The following is an 18,195-nucleotide window of genomic DNA, read 5'->3' on the forward strand; positions in this document are numbered from 1 at the left end:
CCAGTGACCAGGAGGCAATTTCTCAGCTACTCTTCCGCCCTGCTCAAACTCTCTGTAACAGTGCCCCCTGCCATATTCTTTCCTCACTATGTACATGCAGCTAAGAGAATGCTCAAGCAATAAAAAGCCATATTTTCAATGGAAGGAAATTTTATGCTGTTCCATTTACCCTTGCCCCGACTACCGCCCTAGCACACCCAGTGTGGAACTGCAGTCAGGTCCTCAGTGCATTTCTGTGAAACAGACAGTGCAGCAATGTCTTACGATGTTCTAACCTGTCTGGAGGCCGTCGGTTGGTATCTGTGTCACCTAACGCAAAATTCATAAATCCAAAAAAGGCACAACTGGGATCTCAAACTATGGGAAGCCACAGGAAAGAGTAGGACTGGTTCATTGAGGAATATAATTGTACAGCTAATGTCCCAAGAAGAAGCAGAAATAGAATGCTTAGGAAAATCAAGACTTTTAAAAGCAGCTCTGAATTGAGAATGGAGATAGTAACCCTGGTGTCAGAAACGGACTGTGGTGTCTGGGCGTAACTGAGAGAGAAACAAGTCATTTGGGACAACTCTCTAAAACCTGGAGGTTAGTAGGCAGTTACCATCAGCAGCCTTTGGGGGATGTTCTGCCTGATCCCCTGCTTGCCCAGGGCAAGAGGACACAGTGGGTGGCATTCAAAAGGAAGGCGTTACTAAAATGGGTCCTTCTAACCAATTCAAACATAGACTTCTCAATTGGGAAATGAGAAAAAAACAATGAACAGGCACCAAGGAAAATTATACCCAGAAAAGTCCTAAAAGTTAAGCCATCATGCATCGTGGACACACTGATAATTAACGAAGGTGTTCCCCTGCACTCAGTCAGTGTGCAAGATGGCTGCTTTTCAAATCCCACATTTTCAACAAAAGATCACAAGGTATACAAAGAAACAGGAAAACATGGCTCATTCCAAGGAACATGCAAGCATGCACACACACACACACACACACACACACACACACACACACAAATCTACAGACCATCTCTGAAAAAACCTACCATAATCTTCTGCTACATGTATAAAAATTTCCAATAACAATACCTAGAAAGTATCTATTCTTTTGCTTCTTACACTGTATCTCATCTTATCTAGCTCTGTATTACATATAACACTATGCTATACATATGGTATAGTAATATATAAGACATATTGTAAAATAGATATTATTCACAAGGCTCAATTGCTAACTGATTTGCCCAACATTATGGAACTAGAACTCAGGTTTGTGATTCCTAATCTAATGCTCTTTCTACTGTAACATACTACAGATAACAGCCCCACTTTGCTTTGGTCATACTGTTTAGAAAGCTGTGTATCTCTGATTATATGTGATACTCCAAATATCCTATTTAAGGAACAGTGGGAGAAAATGAGATGGGAACGGTCTGGGAACACTGTCTTTTGGGAAGCCAGAACTATGATGTACCCTGGTGCTGTTTGGTCCAGGCTCCTGGGTCCCCTCAGGCCCTGGAGTAGCAGGTCACAGCTTTTAAGGAGTTCATGGAAGATTTCTCACTTCCTTTAAGATGACTAAAATTCTATTCGTTGATTTAGAATTATTTTCTGGAGCTTTAATCTTGGAGTTCTAATGTTTATTAAATATTCTTCATGAGTAAAATTCTTGAAAATACCTTTTTGGTTAGCTATCCTGAATACAACTACAGCTGAAGAGAGAAGTCTACGTTTGAATTGGTTAGAAGTACCCACTTCAGTAACCCCTTCCTTTTGAATGCCACCTACTGCGTCCTCTTGCCCTGGGCAAGCAGGGGATCAGGCAGAACATCCCCCAAAGGCTGCTGATGGTAACTGCCTACTAACCTCCAGGTTTTAGAGAGTTCTCCCAAATGACTTGTTTCTCTTTCAGTTACGCCCAGACACCACAGTCCGTTTCTGACACCAAGGTTACTAACTCCATCTCATTTTTACCTCTAGCTTTTCAGGGTTCTCACACTGTCCAAGGTCTTTACTCAGGGTTACTTATGAACATTGCCACTGAGCACAGAGAGAAAAATGCAATGGCCATTCTGTCTCTGCCTGAACGTGCACATTCAGACGTGTGTTGGGGAGAAGGGGTGAAAAAGAGGGCGAGGGGAACAGCTGGGCCAGACCCTTCAATCCTAAAACCATCAGAACGCTGCTGAACCCCACAGTAGGTCTGGGCAGCAATCTGAAACCCCCCATGCCTCTCTTGTCACCATAGACCACCTCCAGGGAGTGTGTGCCCCTCACCAGGCCCCTGCATGTAGAGTGGCCAGCTCGGCAGAGCAGTCAGTGACTTCCACTCTAAGATGCTAGGGCACTAGGCGCACCCCACCTTAGAGATAGATTCTGACTTAAAACATTCATTTAATTTAAAACAATCAGGGTCGGTCAGAAAGACAGTGAAAAACATACAAATATAATATACATTTTTAGACCAGATGTGAAACAATGCGTACCTTTTAAGGCCTGATCCATTTCACCATCACTGACTCCTGATCCTGGGCGTGAGGAAATACTGCCCTCTGGCGGCTGAAAAGACCATTCTTTTGAACACATGTAAGAGTGAAATGCAGAATATTTCATGGAAAGAGAATTCTTGCTACTGAAAAAAATAAGAAACGAACACCTTTTTTGAGATGCAAAACCAGGTCATACAATCTATACTAAAGGGTCATATGATCCATACTAAAGAGTTCACTGGGTGACCTTTGTCTAGTCATGTTGTAGTTTACAAATATGTCTGTTAGGCTTGTCTTAAATGATACCTGCAGTAAGTGCCGTACAGCAGCTGGCATGGCTGATAGTACCAGGTACTGTACACATTAGCATGAACTCCTCATCCATGATACAAAATGAACTGAGTACCTACTAAGAGCACAGCATTGCCACAGGTGCTGGAGTGTAAAACAAGATGAGCAAGATACAAGTCCCTCTGGGACTTCAGAGTCAAGTGCGATTTATATATGGCAGTACTTGCTCTTTCAAGGATAGAGCAAATGAAACGTTAAGTGACTTGATCTGGATCCCACATTGGGTATATCCAGTGCTGGTTTGGGGGGACTGTCCTTTTGCTCTCCTTTTAAAAGATGAGGTTGGGGTATGATCTAGTGCCTAAACTCTTTCTGAAACTCTGTTTATGAGCCACTTCTACTGCCCGGTTCCTCTTCTTTGGGGTTCACTAGTTTCCTGGCTTCCTTCCAGGAAGGCAACTCTACCTATGGAGTCTATCTGCAAAACACTGTAAAGTAGCTGAGCTTTGTTTGCAGTCCTTGGGTCTCTTCGTTTGGGATTCTTTGCTCCTACCATTGTGCCTCATTCCCACTAAGTTTGCTGTATTAAAGAATCAAATTGATCACTTGAAAATGACCCATACATAGACCATTTCTTTTTGGAAAAATCTTGTCTTTTAATTCAGGCCAGAGTCTTAGGGGAATAAAGGAGTGCAACCTTCGTGGCAAATGTTCAGGCACAATCAGAAGGGTGGGGGAGATCTATTCAGTGACTTTTCCTTACTAAAATATTGATGCCGTGCATGAGCAATCCCTGATTCAGTAAAGGGCACAGCTTGGATCCTTCCTGACTGATGGACACACCACTCTCTTCTCCTTGACCCATGCACCCATCTCCTAATTTGGGACCGTCAAATTTGCTTTCGCTGATGTCCCTTCCTGTTATTCATTTATCAAGTCACTGAGTACTTCATGAATGAGAGACTTGGACCTGCTCTCATTCAGCTTACCAACTCTCTGCCTGTGGAATCACACGCATGCCTCATTAAAATTGCGTAAGTGACTTGAAGGGGAACACAGGGTACTAGAAGATCAAACACTAGTGATTACAGGACAGATCTCCAAGAAGCGGTGACATTTGAAGACCTGAGGGATTTATTAGCCATGGGGTGGAGGTTGGAATGGAGGGGAGGAGGAATGTTCTAAGCAGAGAGACCTGGGAGTCAAGTTTCCTTTCTGCAACTTAATGGTTTGGGGATGCTTATGGGACAAGGTAAACTTCAGGAAAGACAGAAAGAAGATAGCTAGGCAGCTTTAAAGGAGGAAGACAGGATAGATACTTTAAAGAGAAGGTTTGGGGGTGGGAGTAAGATAATTCAACTAAAAAAGGGGGAGGAGGAGAGGCATCTGGAGCTTTCCCACCATGGACCTTGGAGAGAGGGAACTGTGGTCAAGGTGATGTGCATCTCTTCTGAGATGAGCCACAAGGCTCTTTTCCTGGGTCTCTCAGGCCAGTGACTCCAGGACCAGATGTGGCTGCCTTAAGCATTTTATGACTATGTCCTGGAACTCAGCAGCTGTCTTACTAAGGGGAACCCTCAATCGCTGGGAGGATGAGGCCACTCTTGCCCCATGCACACACAAAGGAAGATTTCCAGGCAACAGCAAATGTCAAAAAGAGCAGGTCTCAATGCAGACAAACCCCTCAGACATAGAGTTGAAATTTTTTTAAAAAGTTGACGGGGTTCCTTTGAGATGCAACAGAGAATGTGAATCCTCTGATGGAAATGTTAAGAAGCCGTGGGAAGATTTAGCAAATAAAAGGTGGTTTTGGGAGAAAAGAGAAAAAGCAGAGAGAAAAGAAACCTCTGGAAGGAGATAATGAAAATCAGACAAAAAAAGGTGTCTAAACTAATTTACTTTTCCATCACAGACCTTTTGAGAAAGATTTGGGTATTTCTCAGATGTATCTTATTTCTTCATTTAGGTTGGAGGCCTTGCAGACAGCAGAGCCAAAGGGCTTCACACAGCACAAGGGCCCGCAGGAAGTCTCTGGGCCTGATTTCACACCTCAGCCCTGTGGCTTGCTAAAGTCTATGTGCCCTTCCACAAGTCTCTGAACCCCACCTATTGGGGCCTCAGCCCTCACACATTTTTATAATGGCGGTATTTACCCTCATGGAGATTTTGTTGTAAATTTAATCTGTGTGTTGAGGTAACACCCCACTTTTCCAGAACCAGAATGGGTACCTAGTAAGTGTCACACAAGATCTGCTCTCCTCATAATTCGGCTTCTATATCCCAAGCACATTCATACTTTCCAGTTCCATGGTTTGGGGTTGACTTATCTTTACCTATTGCCTTTATTTCTTTGAAATAAAATTTATTCATTGTTTCCTACTATACAAATCAAACATGCATTATAGACAATTTAGAAAATACAGAAAACTAAAAGGAAAAAGGGAAAAAAATCACATGTAGAAAACCATCTTTATGTTTTTGCTCTGGTTTTTCTGTACATTGTTTTGTTTTTTGTTTTATGTAATTGTGCATATTTTGGGGAGGTTGATTTTATTTTATTAACTATTCTCTGAAACTTGATGTTTAATGGCCATATTATGATGCGCCATACTTTATTTGACCATGTCTTTTTTGGACATTCAGGTGCTCTCCAAGTTTTTCTACTATCATGAATGTAATTGCATATAATGATTTTCTGCACCTTGAGTTATTTTATTAGTATCTGCTATGATCTGAATGTTTGTGTTGCCCCTACCCTCATACATATATTGATCTCCTAACCCCCAAGGTGATGGCACTATAAGGTAAGTATCTGGGAGGTGCTTAGGTCATGAATGGGATTAGTGTCCCTGCAAGAGAACTTAGAGAGCTTTCTCACCCATTCCAGCAAGATGGTGCCATCTACAAATCAAGAAGCAGACCCTCAACAGACACTGAATTTGCCAGCACCTTGACCTTAGACTTTCAGCCTCTAAAAACTGTGAAAAATAAATTTCTGCTTTTATAAGCCATCTGGTCTATGGTATTTTGTTTTGGTGGCCTAAATAGGCAGACAGTATCAGTTCCCAAAAGTGGGATGACTGAGTCAATGGTAAATATAACTTTTAGGATTTTGATATAAATTTCTAAATTGATTTCCAAAGACTAAAATTTTATCCCCCAACAAAATCTGAGTCCTCAACCAGTCTGTTTCTTTTTTACACCATTTAAAAAAGAATAAAATTTTGCTAATTCACCAAGTAAAAGGTAGCATAGTTTGAAATTACCTTCTCATTACAAGCAAGATTAAATTTTATTTCTTCTATTTGTTAATTAGTTTTGCCCCCACATACTTTTTTTGTAAACTGCTTTAATCTTTTACTCATTCATCTGTTGTAGATCACAGTGTTTTTAAAACAAATTTGTGTAAACTATTTATTTATTGAATGTTAACCCCTTTGTTGCATTTAATATCCCTTGCCATTTTCCTTTTAAATTTGTTATGGACCTGGAGGAAGTTTAAATGTTATATATAATCAGAATATATTCATCATGCCTTCTGTATATTTTCTTTCATTCCAAAAACTTTTCATAAACATTTTAATCTGTTATTTATAGTATTTGAACCACATTTTCACATATTAAACACTAAAACCCTGGAATGGTCTTTAATATTTTGGCTATCTACTGGGCACCATGGTGCTTGCATGTAATCCCTTAGCTCAAAGGGCTAAGGCAGGAGGATAGCAAGTTCAAAGCCAGCCTCAGAAACTCAGTGAGACCCTAAGCAACTTGGTGCAGACCCTGTCTAAAAAGTTAAAAATTAAAAGGGCTGGAGATGTGGTTCAGTGGTAAAGCCCCACTGGGTTCAATCCCTGGTACAAAAAAATAAACACACACACACACACACACACACACACACACACACACACACTTATATGGATATGTATGATATCAGTTGGTAAACACTTTGAATAGAGCATTGTACTAATCAGAGATATTGGTTGCAAATTGATTACAAACATCAACTCTATCTAATCTGAATATTAAAAAGGGAGTTATAGGAAGGCTATTGGTTAGTGTGAAGAATTAACAAAAATCAGGGGACCAGGCTTAAAAACCGAACAGGGACCAAGGTAAGCTAGGAGTCAGATACAGCTGAGTCAAAATATAGGAAGAGATTAGCAGAACGTCATAGCTTGTGTTAACCACAATGATGTGCCATTCCTCTGGATTCTTGTTTCTTCTGCTACTGGTAACCTGAATGTCTCTAACTGCCTCTGCTCTTTGTGTCCGTCCCTCAAAGTTCAAAGTCCCAGATATGTAAACCTACATTGTATGACTATGTCCTCCTTAGAAGGGCAAGGTCTACTTTCTTCAAATTCCATGGTGGAAAGTGGGTCCCTGCTTCTCAGTTTTAGTTTCTCTGAAGTTTAGACACGAATACCATGATTTTGACTAACTAGTAGAAAACAACCAATTCCATTCAACAAAACTCAGCTCACCTCTTTTCAGCATATGGTCCAATGGGAGGTTTAAAATACTCTTCAGAAAGTTCAAAACTTTTATGTAGATCCTCTAAAGCTGTAAAATATTGTAGGCCATTGATCACAGGTACTGGCACTGGACCCCTAAAATTAGAATTTTTTTTAAATCAAAGGATTTTATGATATCAAGCATACATACACATAATATCTAAATACTGACCATTATACATCACATAAATGCAAATGTGAATAAAATCTATTTGGGATACTATAATGTACCCACTTAGAAACATTCACTTCAGAGTTTTTCTTGGACATTGGCATCATTACATCCTAATCTGAAGATTATGCACATCTGTACTGTTGTGGATCTTCCTTATCCATTAGGCCATTAATATAGGCATATTATCTTCCTGTGATTTGCATATACTCTGTTGTAAACCCCAGTCCATTTGTCATGAAACGCCTGGCAATATACCAACTGCTACAAAAATTGAAATAGATATTTTCCAGTTTTGTTTATAATCTAATGCTTTAAAATGGTACCCCAGTGAAATGTTTCTGAAAATTTTAATAATATACTCTGAACTAAGCTCTAGTATAAAATATTCATTTTTCATCTATTTATGTATATGGAATACATATGCCTGTTCCCTCAGAGTGACTGCAAAGAAGAATTGTTAACCATTTTCAGTGAATAAACTCTGCTGCAATTCAGCTTAGACTTGCTGGAGTCGCTATGTGCAAAGCAGTCCAATTGCATATAAGTGCATGCAAATTCAAAGCATCTGTCTGCCTGGTGATGATCTATTTGAAGCTCATATGTAAAACTGCTTGGTGTATCTGTCCACAATATTTAAATAGGCATGACATCCCGCCGGGCACACAGACCCCAGCTTAAGTTGCTCTGGGAACATAGTCTACCTCCTGACCCCACTGCTCCCAATACCCAGTAGAACTTTGCATTTCACACAGCCTGTATTTTGAATAAGACAATCCAAAGAGAGCCTGCTAACATAGAGAAAATTAATCACATTTTCTCTGATATGGTAGTAGACAAATAGACACAATCTCAATTTTATTTGTATCGATTAAAGATTCGGAACAGATAATAAAGACAATAAAAAAGAACTGAAATTGAAAAAAATTAAATCACTTTTTAAATTCCTCTTCCTCAAGTCATTGGATTCTTAAACTTACTAAAAAGGTTTTTTAAACATTAAAATTAAGATTTTTGTCAGTGCTCTTAGCAATTTTCTGAAAACAGGGAATTCTCCATTTCATTATTCAAATATTGTAAAAGGTCACACAGAAAGGAGAATTCAGAACACTGAAATTCATAAAACTAATGAGAAAATAACATGCAAACATTACATAACCATCCTAGGGTCTGGTTATCCATTTTCAGTAAAATATAAAGCCTATAAGTATCTCTTCATATATAATTAGTAATAGAACAATAATTATTATAGCTACTAATATCTATGAAGCCTTTACTATGTGGCAGGTCTTAGTAAAACATTTCATACCAAGGACTAAGAATTCATGAATTAATAAAGAATTAACAGCCCTTATCCGCATGGAATTTCCAGTCTAATATGGAAAGGCGACTAAACAAATGACCCCATTCATAATTACCATCATTCTGAGAATCTTGACAGACAAGTACAGGGAAATCAACAGGACATAATTAACCCTCAGTCATGAACAACCTTGGCGAAGGCTGGTATTTAAATTCCAACACCACTGAAAACATCATTCTTTGCTGTCTGCAAAATACCATCAGTTTTTAGGAGCTATGAGCATTTTGTACCTTTTAAAACAATATATAAATGACAAAGAGATACAGCTTCTAGAACTGGGTTTACCGCTAAATCATAGGGTCCATTTTAGTGCAGAGGTCTCTGTTTCTGTTGATGATTTAGGATACATTTGGTATAACTGGACACTAGCAAATCAATCTAAGATGACTTGGTTATCAATAAATGTGATAAATTGCTACCTTTGAAATAGGAGTGTATGACCAGGAGGTGTCTTTCCCATGAGTGCCTGCCGGGCTGCCTCATGCTGTCTGTGCACAGAATCTCTTTCCTAGGCAAGACATGTGATCAGAAAATTATATCAATGTTAAAAATATGTCAGATGATCAAAATAGCTATACTAATTCTCTTCTTACTAGAAGTTGCCAAATATGTGGAAAGAAAAGGGAGGGAGAGACAGACATTAAAATAAAACAATTGATATTTGTTCAGTGGAAAGATGATAAACTTCCTAAATAAACCCCAAATATTTTATAAAGACTTCAATGTAACATATAAATTTTGTTTACTACCCAAATGACAATGTGACAGTTTTCATTAACATTTAATATTTGCATTTTTATCTTACTAATGAGATTATGGACATCTCAAGGGTGCAGATTATTAGTATTTTTTTAGTCTTCCTGGTATTTAGCACACAGAATGACTAATCGAGTGAATGGACATATCCTGAAAGAAAAACCTGGGAGGACTTTCTTCCATATTTAACCCGCGCCACCACCACTATGGATACTTGGTAAGAATACAATGGCAGTCCAGAGGATTTTACCCTCAAAAAAACCTTTTGCACTCAAAAGGTTTATAATTTGGTGAGACAGGGGGACAGAATAAAGAAAAAAAAAAAAAAGCAATTTAGCACATGTTGTTTTATGAAGAATATGAGCATTCGTACTCAGATGATGGAAATGACTTGTTTAGCAACTGGCTGTGTTGGGTTTCCTCACTTTGAGCAAACCTAATTTATAAAATTCTTAACTTCCAAAAAAGATAAATTAGCAAGGGCTTATTTGTTTGACATAAAAGACTCTCATTTACAGAGATGTGTAACATTTATTTAAGCAAGTATATTTAAAATACACTAATCTTTGCTTGAAGTCACAATGCGAAACAAGTCTGGCTGTTTTGATTTTTGTGTCATTAAAAGCAGGCTCCACTATGAGTTGGCATTTGCTTAAAATTGCATAGAAAATAACAATAAACAAGCCCACTAGGAAAGGAGACATGCTATACTTAGTGGCGTAAAGCCACAACTCCAGGCTAACCACCTGCTTAGCCTTGGAGACTAGCATCATTTCAAGTCTTTGCATGTCTTTGGGGGGGATTTTTAAAACTAGATTTTTGAGAATTAAGTTGATGTGATTATAAAAATATTTTTGCATAAAAAACTTTTCTGCAGGAGTGACTGCTTATTAATGATGCCCAAGACTAGCACACAGAGCATCTCTAGGAAACGAGTGCTGACCTAGAGACCAGAAATCCCTTTGGTCCCCTGCATTCCCTGTACACAACAGCACAGGCACCTTGGCACAAAGCAGGAGCTTGGTAAGTACCTTTAATGGACAACTGTATAGATTTGGGGAGATAATATAAAGAGCAAATAACATTTGCCATTCTTTATAATCTGGGATAGAACTTTCTAACAACTATTCCTAACTTGAAAAAGTCTAGGTCAAGTTTTAAAATGGTTTCTTAGAAATCATGACGCATGAGAACTAATGTGGACTCATTGAACAGAGGCTCTCAGGTGGATATTCGATTACAGAGACCATTCTACTCTTTCCCTGACCATTAGCTCTGTGATTCTCTGCCAGCAGGAGGGGCAGAAAAATATGTGCTCAGAGGTCAGGGGAGGCTGTAATGAGACAAGAAAGGAAAAACCCATTTAAATTTTGCCATTTAAAGCCCATATATCTAAACAGCTCCATAAATACAATCTAAATAGCCTTACATTACTATAAAATAACCATATATGCACTAAACCTGCTGTGAGCTTATTATTTTGTTTGTGTTTATTATTAATTCTCATGCAAACTTGCTATTATTTTATCCTGAATCACTCTGTGCTAGTACAAAATGCAACATTTACTACTGTGATTTCATTTATATCATCCTTATTTTTTTTCAGTCAATGCTTGATTTAAATTATATCACAATTGGGAAGAGGACAGTGGCGGTAGCAGAATATTTTTTTTTTTTTTTTTTTTTTTTTTTTTTTTTCAGAATCTCCCCACAAAAATAGACATAACAACTGATAGGAAAATGAAACACATATCAAAACATTTATGACCAAACCAGGTGACTAAATATTCCCTTGAAGCTCAATATACAGTTGGGGCTCTAAGAGCTACAGTTCCTGCATGGTATCCATACCTATGCAGGAGGAAGCCAAAGGAACAAACGTGGCGCCTGGAAGATGTGAGGACAAGAGAACGCAGACATTCAAAATAGTCACAGGAAAGCATTTTGTGAACCACAGCTAAAACACAGGAAGGGTGTTCCAACTCCATTAGTGGTTGAGCATAAAGTCCACAGTTCTAGGAACTGTGAAGTCTTGTAACTGAACCACTGGGTCTCCCTCCTAGGACAGGTGACACTAAGAGAAACCAATGAGAGTAGAATAAAACTTTATTAAGAGACAAAGGAAAGATAAGGTCTAGACCAGAAGGGGAAGGCGACAAGGGACAGGAAATCTCAGGAAGAAAACTACCATGACTGCTTCTAAAAGTTTGAGAAAACTAATATCACATAAAAACAAGTAATAGAAAGTATCCAGTCCCATTTTATACATACTTATTAAAAGAAAAAAGAGAAAAAGGAAGCAACAACACCCCTATAATAAAAATTTGCACATAAAACAGGTAAAATCTGTAATCTACTATTTGAAAATAAACATAGAGACATTGAGAAAAGGAGAAAATGACATGGGGACTGCAGGTATTAACTCAGTGGTAGAGTGCCCTGGCTTCCATCCCTAGCACCTCAAGAAAAAAAAAAAAAAAAAAAGAACAAGAAGAAAAGAAAATGACACAAACCTTTGAGGAAAAGATATTTATTTTTTTTAATTCATAAATGAGGTAGCAGAACTCAGGAAAGAATTAGAAATGTATGGAAAAATCACTGCAGAAATGAAAACTATACAAGCAGAAATACAAGAGCAAATAAATATAAGAAATAATGGCATGAGAAATAGAAAGTAAGTGAAGAAAATTTTTAAAAATTAAAAAATGAAGATAGATAGATTCAGGAGAAAATGACAGTTAAGAGACAAAGAAGAGCCAACACACAAACAATAAAAGTACTTGATAAGATAAACAAAACAAGGAAATGGACAAATAAGGAAAAGTACAATTTAGGTACAACAGTATGACAGACTGTTATCAACACACAAGAACTCAGGAAATATTGTTCCCTTACCCTTTCAATTTCTAGTCAAGAATAAATTTAGAAAATAAAACAACTAGACAGATATTGACAGAGGGACTTACGACGAGTTTTAAGTACGTACATATTTGAGAACTAAGACAAAGAAAGTGAAAAGGAAGAAAGTATGTAATGATACTACACTTTGATAGTGTGGTTATAACCATAAATAATGGAGGGAGAATATTTGTTTAAACTTTCATAACTGTTTTTGGTTTCCCTAACAGAGTCTGATAGTATTCATATTGTTATTCTGAGACTGTTCAGTGTGGAATGTGGAACAAAGCAAAAGAGTAATTTAATGGAACACTGTAGATCCATCATGTCCTATATCTTTGAAAAGCAGGATTCTCTGTGCATTTAAATAGGAAATATTCAGTTGAACTCATGCAATATTTTATCTTTCCATAGAAAAGCTCTAAAAACAATGACTATCCCAACAGCATTGAGCATCTTAAAATGCACCATGTTCTTGTGCTACCATTTCCACTTAAAGAAAGTCAGGCTTTTCAGAGCAGAGATTAATTCCAGGCCTGGGTCAGGTAGACCACAAGATAGCATGAAATGTCTTGTCACATCAGAGTACAAGATGGCTATTAAAAAGTCCACAGGCCAAGTTAAAGGACATGAAAGTCAACTTGGAAGAGACTCTACTGGCCAAAGGGAGGATAATCAGTGTTTCAATAAGGATTAAAAAATTTAGTGGATAAATGATCTTCCAAGATGCATATATTCAAATTATAATGATCACCAATAATTTAAAATAAATTTATCACCTCCAGAGAATAATAGGAAACCAATTTCTTATCTTGAAAAAAGCTTTCAGACTGCTGATCCTACCTGAACTGTACCATTTTACCAAGTGCAGATGAATAAAGCATCTCTTGATAGTATTATTCCAGCTAATAAATGAAAGTGAAATGATAGAATTCCAAAATCATCATATTTCAATTCCCCAGAATATTTTTAAAGAAACTACATTGAGCAACAATAGTTATTAACATTACAAAAATAGAACACCAGTTATCATGAGCCCTTTAATGAAAAAATATAGAACCTCTTATTGTCTTGCTAAAGAAATGGGCCTTGAATCTGAACAAACTTCTGGATCCAGCTGTCAATTTGCAGGAAATCTAGGAGCAGGAGACCATGATGAATGGTACCACAAGAAGCCAACCAACAAACCCCAACGTGTGGGAGCCTTACAGATCAGATAGAGTTCTTTAATAGGTAATTTGTAAAGAAAACAAAGGGATAGGTGGAGAACCCGAAAAGATCCATTATTTATTTGAAAATAGAAAACAGCAAACTAGAATCCCAAAAGAATATAAGGAGTTGGTGTGGTCAAAGTCAAGAAGGTGATGACTTTCAGCGGGAGGGGAAGTAGGATGAAGTGGGTGTAGGAGGGGCTTCTGGAGTGACTGGCGAAGTTCCAAGTTTGCCTTATTATAATCCATACATTTGCTTTGTGTGTTTTTAATTTTATAATAAATGAGGTTACACAAATGCACTGTGCCATGATAACATAGAGGTTGAATAAGATGAGGGAAGAATATTGGGATATGAGGAAAAACAAAATGTCACTGTTGTTCTCGCACACTGAAATCTTATCATTGGAAATATGTGGTGTCTTACTGTGCTCATAACTTTTGCTCCAGCACCGCCTTGCTTTAGTGGTTAAAATATAATAATACTGCATACTTATGAAGTATCAGGAAATTCATATCCATTAACTCTTCTAATCATCTTAACAACCTAGCTCTGGTTCATCATTCTCTCTACAGATAAGAAAATGAAGCATCAGAAAAGATGTATGATTTGTCCAAGAGGCAGTGCTCTAAATTATACTGCTTCCTATCCCTTCATTTTCCCAACAAGTATTAACCGAGCACCTACTATGTGCCTGGCATTGTACTAGATAATCAGAATACATAAAGGAATACCAAAATTTTGGGCTTTGCAGGGTTTAGAGTCTCACAGAGAAAGACCAAGAACAGGCATAATTAGAAAGCAAATAACATAATATGATAGAGGGTAACATAAAGGGTTTTTTTGTTTTGTTTTGTTTTTAAGTATAGCAGGGAAAAGGGATTAGGAAGACCAAGGAAGGGGACAGAGTACGGGGTGCAGGTTGCAGTACTAATTATGACTTTGGGGCAGACAGTATCAAGGTGGTAAGTCCCAAGTCAAAATTTGCAGGAGGTAAGGAAGGTAACCATGTGGCTATCTGGGGAAAGAATGTTCCAGAAATTGGAACGGTGCAATGACCCTGAGGTAGGAGAGCTGGTGGGTTAGAGGAATAAGACGGCAGTGTCAGTGGGGCGGAGGAGAGGAGAGGAGTAGGAAGGGGATCAAAGGCACCCAGGGGACCAGACCACGCAGAGCCTTCAGGAAACCAGAAGACAGGTGGGCAACTGCGGGTACGCCATCAGAGGGCAGTCGTGGTCTGACTCAGGTGAGTAAGCGACACTGTCTCCCGTGTTTGTGAATAGCAAAGGTCAACATAGGGAGACCACCTGGGAGATGACCGCAGTGATCAGGAGATACAGGATGGCAGAGCACACCAGGGTAGCAGCTGTGTAGCTGGAGAGAAGCGTTGAGATTCCAGACACAATCTGCAGGTAGAATCAACGGGATTTCCTGGGACAGATTGGATACTGGGTAGGAAAGAAAGAACTACAAAGTTTTTGTCCTGATTCCTGAAAATATAGAGTTACCATCAATTAGGATGGAGAAGGTTACAGATGACTTAAGGCAAAGATTAGGGTTTCAGTTTTGGAGAAAGTAAGAGTAGATAAAGAAAAGGAGGGAAGGAAAAGGGAGGAGAGGGGGAGAGGGAAAGGAAAGGAGAGGCAGGGCAGGGCAGGGCAGAGCAGGGTTAAGAATGGAGTCCCGAGGAGCTCCTATATACACATGTTGGGGAGGAACAAAAGAAAAGGAGACTGAGAAAGAACAGCCAAGAAGGCAGGAGGAGACCCAGATGGAATTAAATGGTTCAGATAAGAAATCTATTCCTATAAAAACAAATTTATCATGAGAAGGAGTATGATATAGATTTTAGGAAGAACAGAGATTCAGTAGAGAAAGTCCTTGTAGAGCCAATTCCCTCACTCGGCAGCTGGGAACAAAGGGGAAAGAGAGGTCCAAAGACAACTTTGGAGGGAGGATTCTAGAATGTCACACTCACTCAACCATCACTGCTTTGTCCATTCATTGGTTCAGCAAATATTTATTGAAGCCATGCTGGGGGTCAAACAACCACATAGATACTGGGAATCCATCTTGAACATCTCAACTCGTGAAGTCAGCACGTGAGATGGCCAAGTGACTGGGAACTTGCAGTGCGTTAGGGTAAGTGCTAAAGAGGGGGTAACTGAATGATTAGAAAAGGAGGACCCCGAAAACTGGCCTCATGAAGGGACGAGGAACATCTGAGATGGTAATTCAGACCTCCATGGACCTAAATAAATCGTTTTCATGGCAAAAGAAAAGTCAAACTAATGTAGAGTCATGAGGATCCTGAGTTCAAACCCAATACGTGGAACAGAGGTAAAAACCCTGGAGATGAGCTTCATTGTCCCAGGTGTCACACTGGTTTGTCAATGCTGAGAAGTCCACCTAAATAAAAGAAAGCATGTTTCTTTGGAATCAAAATAGGGTTTCTAGGCTTTGTAATCTTGGGCAGGCAACCGCTCCTCCCTGAGCTGACTGGCTCCAAGCCTTGAAAGGAAGTGGTGCTTGGAAGAGGGAAGTGCCCAATGCTTTGTCACCACAGATTCACTTTGTCACCAGCATCACAGAGCTGGGTACCTTACAGAATTGAACTGGCTTTACATGCTGTACACATACATTTGCCCTCAAATAACTGGCTGTTTGGCATTTTCCCCCTGAATAGGCCTCCTTTGGGAGTAGATATCCCTACAGAGGTTGTAGGAGCGGGTTGAAGAGACAGGGATGACTGAAGTACAGAAAGTCACTTTGCTGCGTCTAGAAGGCAAAGGCCTAGTTGTCACAACTCTAGAGCCAAAAAAAAATCAACAAAGTCAGCATAGCCCTTTGTGCTATCCAGAGAGCTAACTATGCGAGAGGGGGCTGGGGACTGTCAGGGAGGGGGCTGAAACAGAAGGAAATCAGAGAGTGGATGAGAACTTAGACCTCTGTGACCACTATCACACGTGAGGTGTGTATAAGTAAAAAAGCTAACTGGCTGGTACTTGTAAGATGCCTTTTTCAGGACTAAGAAAAGAGCTGTGAATTTATTTAAAAAATAAAATCTAAAGAGAAAAGTTGTAAGTGTTTAAGAAGTAAGGTTGATTAAAATTATATTTTCCTTTCTCCAAGAATCTCTTAGAGATATTCAAATTAACGTGCTTTGGGAATCATTCAGAAAAGAGAATACCACTTAAGATAGGGAGGGAGAAAAAAATAAAGCAACAAAGAATTGTAAGAGCAAGGAATGAGGAAATGAGAGAATTGAATATCTTATTTATTTAATTATCTAAATTCTTTTAGTCGGGTGTGGTGAGGTATGCCTGTAATTCCAGCTACTGGGGAGACTGAGGCAGGAGGAGTCTAAGTTTGAGGCCAGCTTGGACAACTTAATGAGTCTGGGTCTCAAAATAAAAAGAGCTGGGAATGTAGCTCAGAGGCAGAATGCTCCCAAGTTCAGTCACCAGTAACACGCGCGCACACACACACACACACACACACACACACACACACACAGAGCTAAATTCATATAAAATTACAGTCATATTAACAGAAAGCATCTTATATTCATAAATTATTAGAGTAAAATAATTGAGAAACATGATGTTGGCAGATCTTTTTTAGTCTTGAGGAGTAAAGAAATTCTTGGAAATTTCTTCCTGACAAGGACCAGTCATTTGGATTCTAGAATAAACCTCCAATGACCCTAGAGATGAGGAACAAAAAACAGTTGTCAGTACTTTGGGCATTGGTAAGACTGAGGATCTCCACACTGCATCAGTCCATTTGCTACTCAAAGAAAGGCAGCAGGTAGAGGGGCTGGAGATGCACCGACACCTCCCACCGCAGGCAGGCAACCAGAGGACTCACTGCTAGAAAATTCATTCCACAGGGCAGGGACCAGGTCTGCCTCTTCTAGCAACTAGAGCAGGGCCTCAGCACATGTCTGCTCTACACTGAAAAGGTAGATCCATATTCTACACACATGGTAGGAATTCAACAAATATAGGATGAGTGGGTAGATGAGGGAAAAGAGGGGAGGAAGGAAGTAAGGAAATATGGAGGGAGGGAGGGAGGAAGGGAGGAAGGAAGGAAGGGAGGAAGGGAGGAAGGGAGGAAGGAAGGAAGGAAGGAAGGAAGGAAGGAAGGAAGGAAGGAAGGAAGGAAGGAAGGAAGGAAAGAAGGAAGGAAGGAAGGAGAAAGGAAGGAAGGAGAAAAGAAAGGAAGGAAGGACAGATAGACCTTTTGCACATGGGATGGATGGCTGAGAGCCAAGGCTCTTCCTGGACTTGCTAAACCAGCAATGACATAATGAACTCCCCACCCATGTGGGTGCTACCTTCCATATGTGGCCACAAGTCCCTTAAGTCATCATTTCACTCAGACTTATATCCACTAGTGTCAGCCCTTCAAGTCCTCCCCATAATCTAGTTTATTGCTGTGACCTGGATTCCTCACTCTGCTCAAATCCTTTAATCATCTAGCTGGACTTCTCTGAATTTGGGTAC

At 39.2% G+C, this 18,195-nt stretch overlaps 1 protein-coding gene across 3 annotated transcripts in view; it reads right to left on the reverse strand.

The window, feature by feature from the left end:
• The window catches only part of LRGUK (leucine rich repeats and guanylate kinase domain containing), a 106,761-nt gene that overhangs the window by 4,456 nt on the left and 84,110 nt on the right, over positions 1-18,195 (reverse strand). Inside the window, exons 17-19 of one of the 3 annotated variants that reach the window (XM_079151494.1) lie at positions 9,241-9,329; positions 7,257-7,382; positions 2,479-2,621 (exon numbers count right to left, since the gene is read on the reverse strand). In XM_079151494.1, the coding sequence (XP_079007620.1) occupies positions 2,479-2,621; positions 7,257-7,382; positions 9,241-9,329 (358 nt within the window). Of the gene's footprint in view, positions 1-2,478; positions 2,625-7,256; positions 7,383-9,240; positions 9,330-18,195 lie in introns of those variants that run through there. The other 2 variants (XM_079151493.1, XR_013765805.1) reach the window with 2 other exon arrangements.

The sequence above is a fragment of the Sciurus vulgaris genome (genome assembly GCF_902686455.1).
Source record: "Sciurus vulgaris genome assembly, chromosome: 8".
NCBI lineage: Eukaryota > Metazoa > Chordata > Mammalia > Rodentia > Sciuridae > Sciurus > Sciurus vulgaris.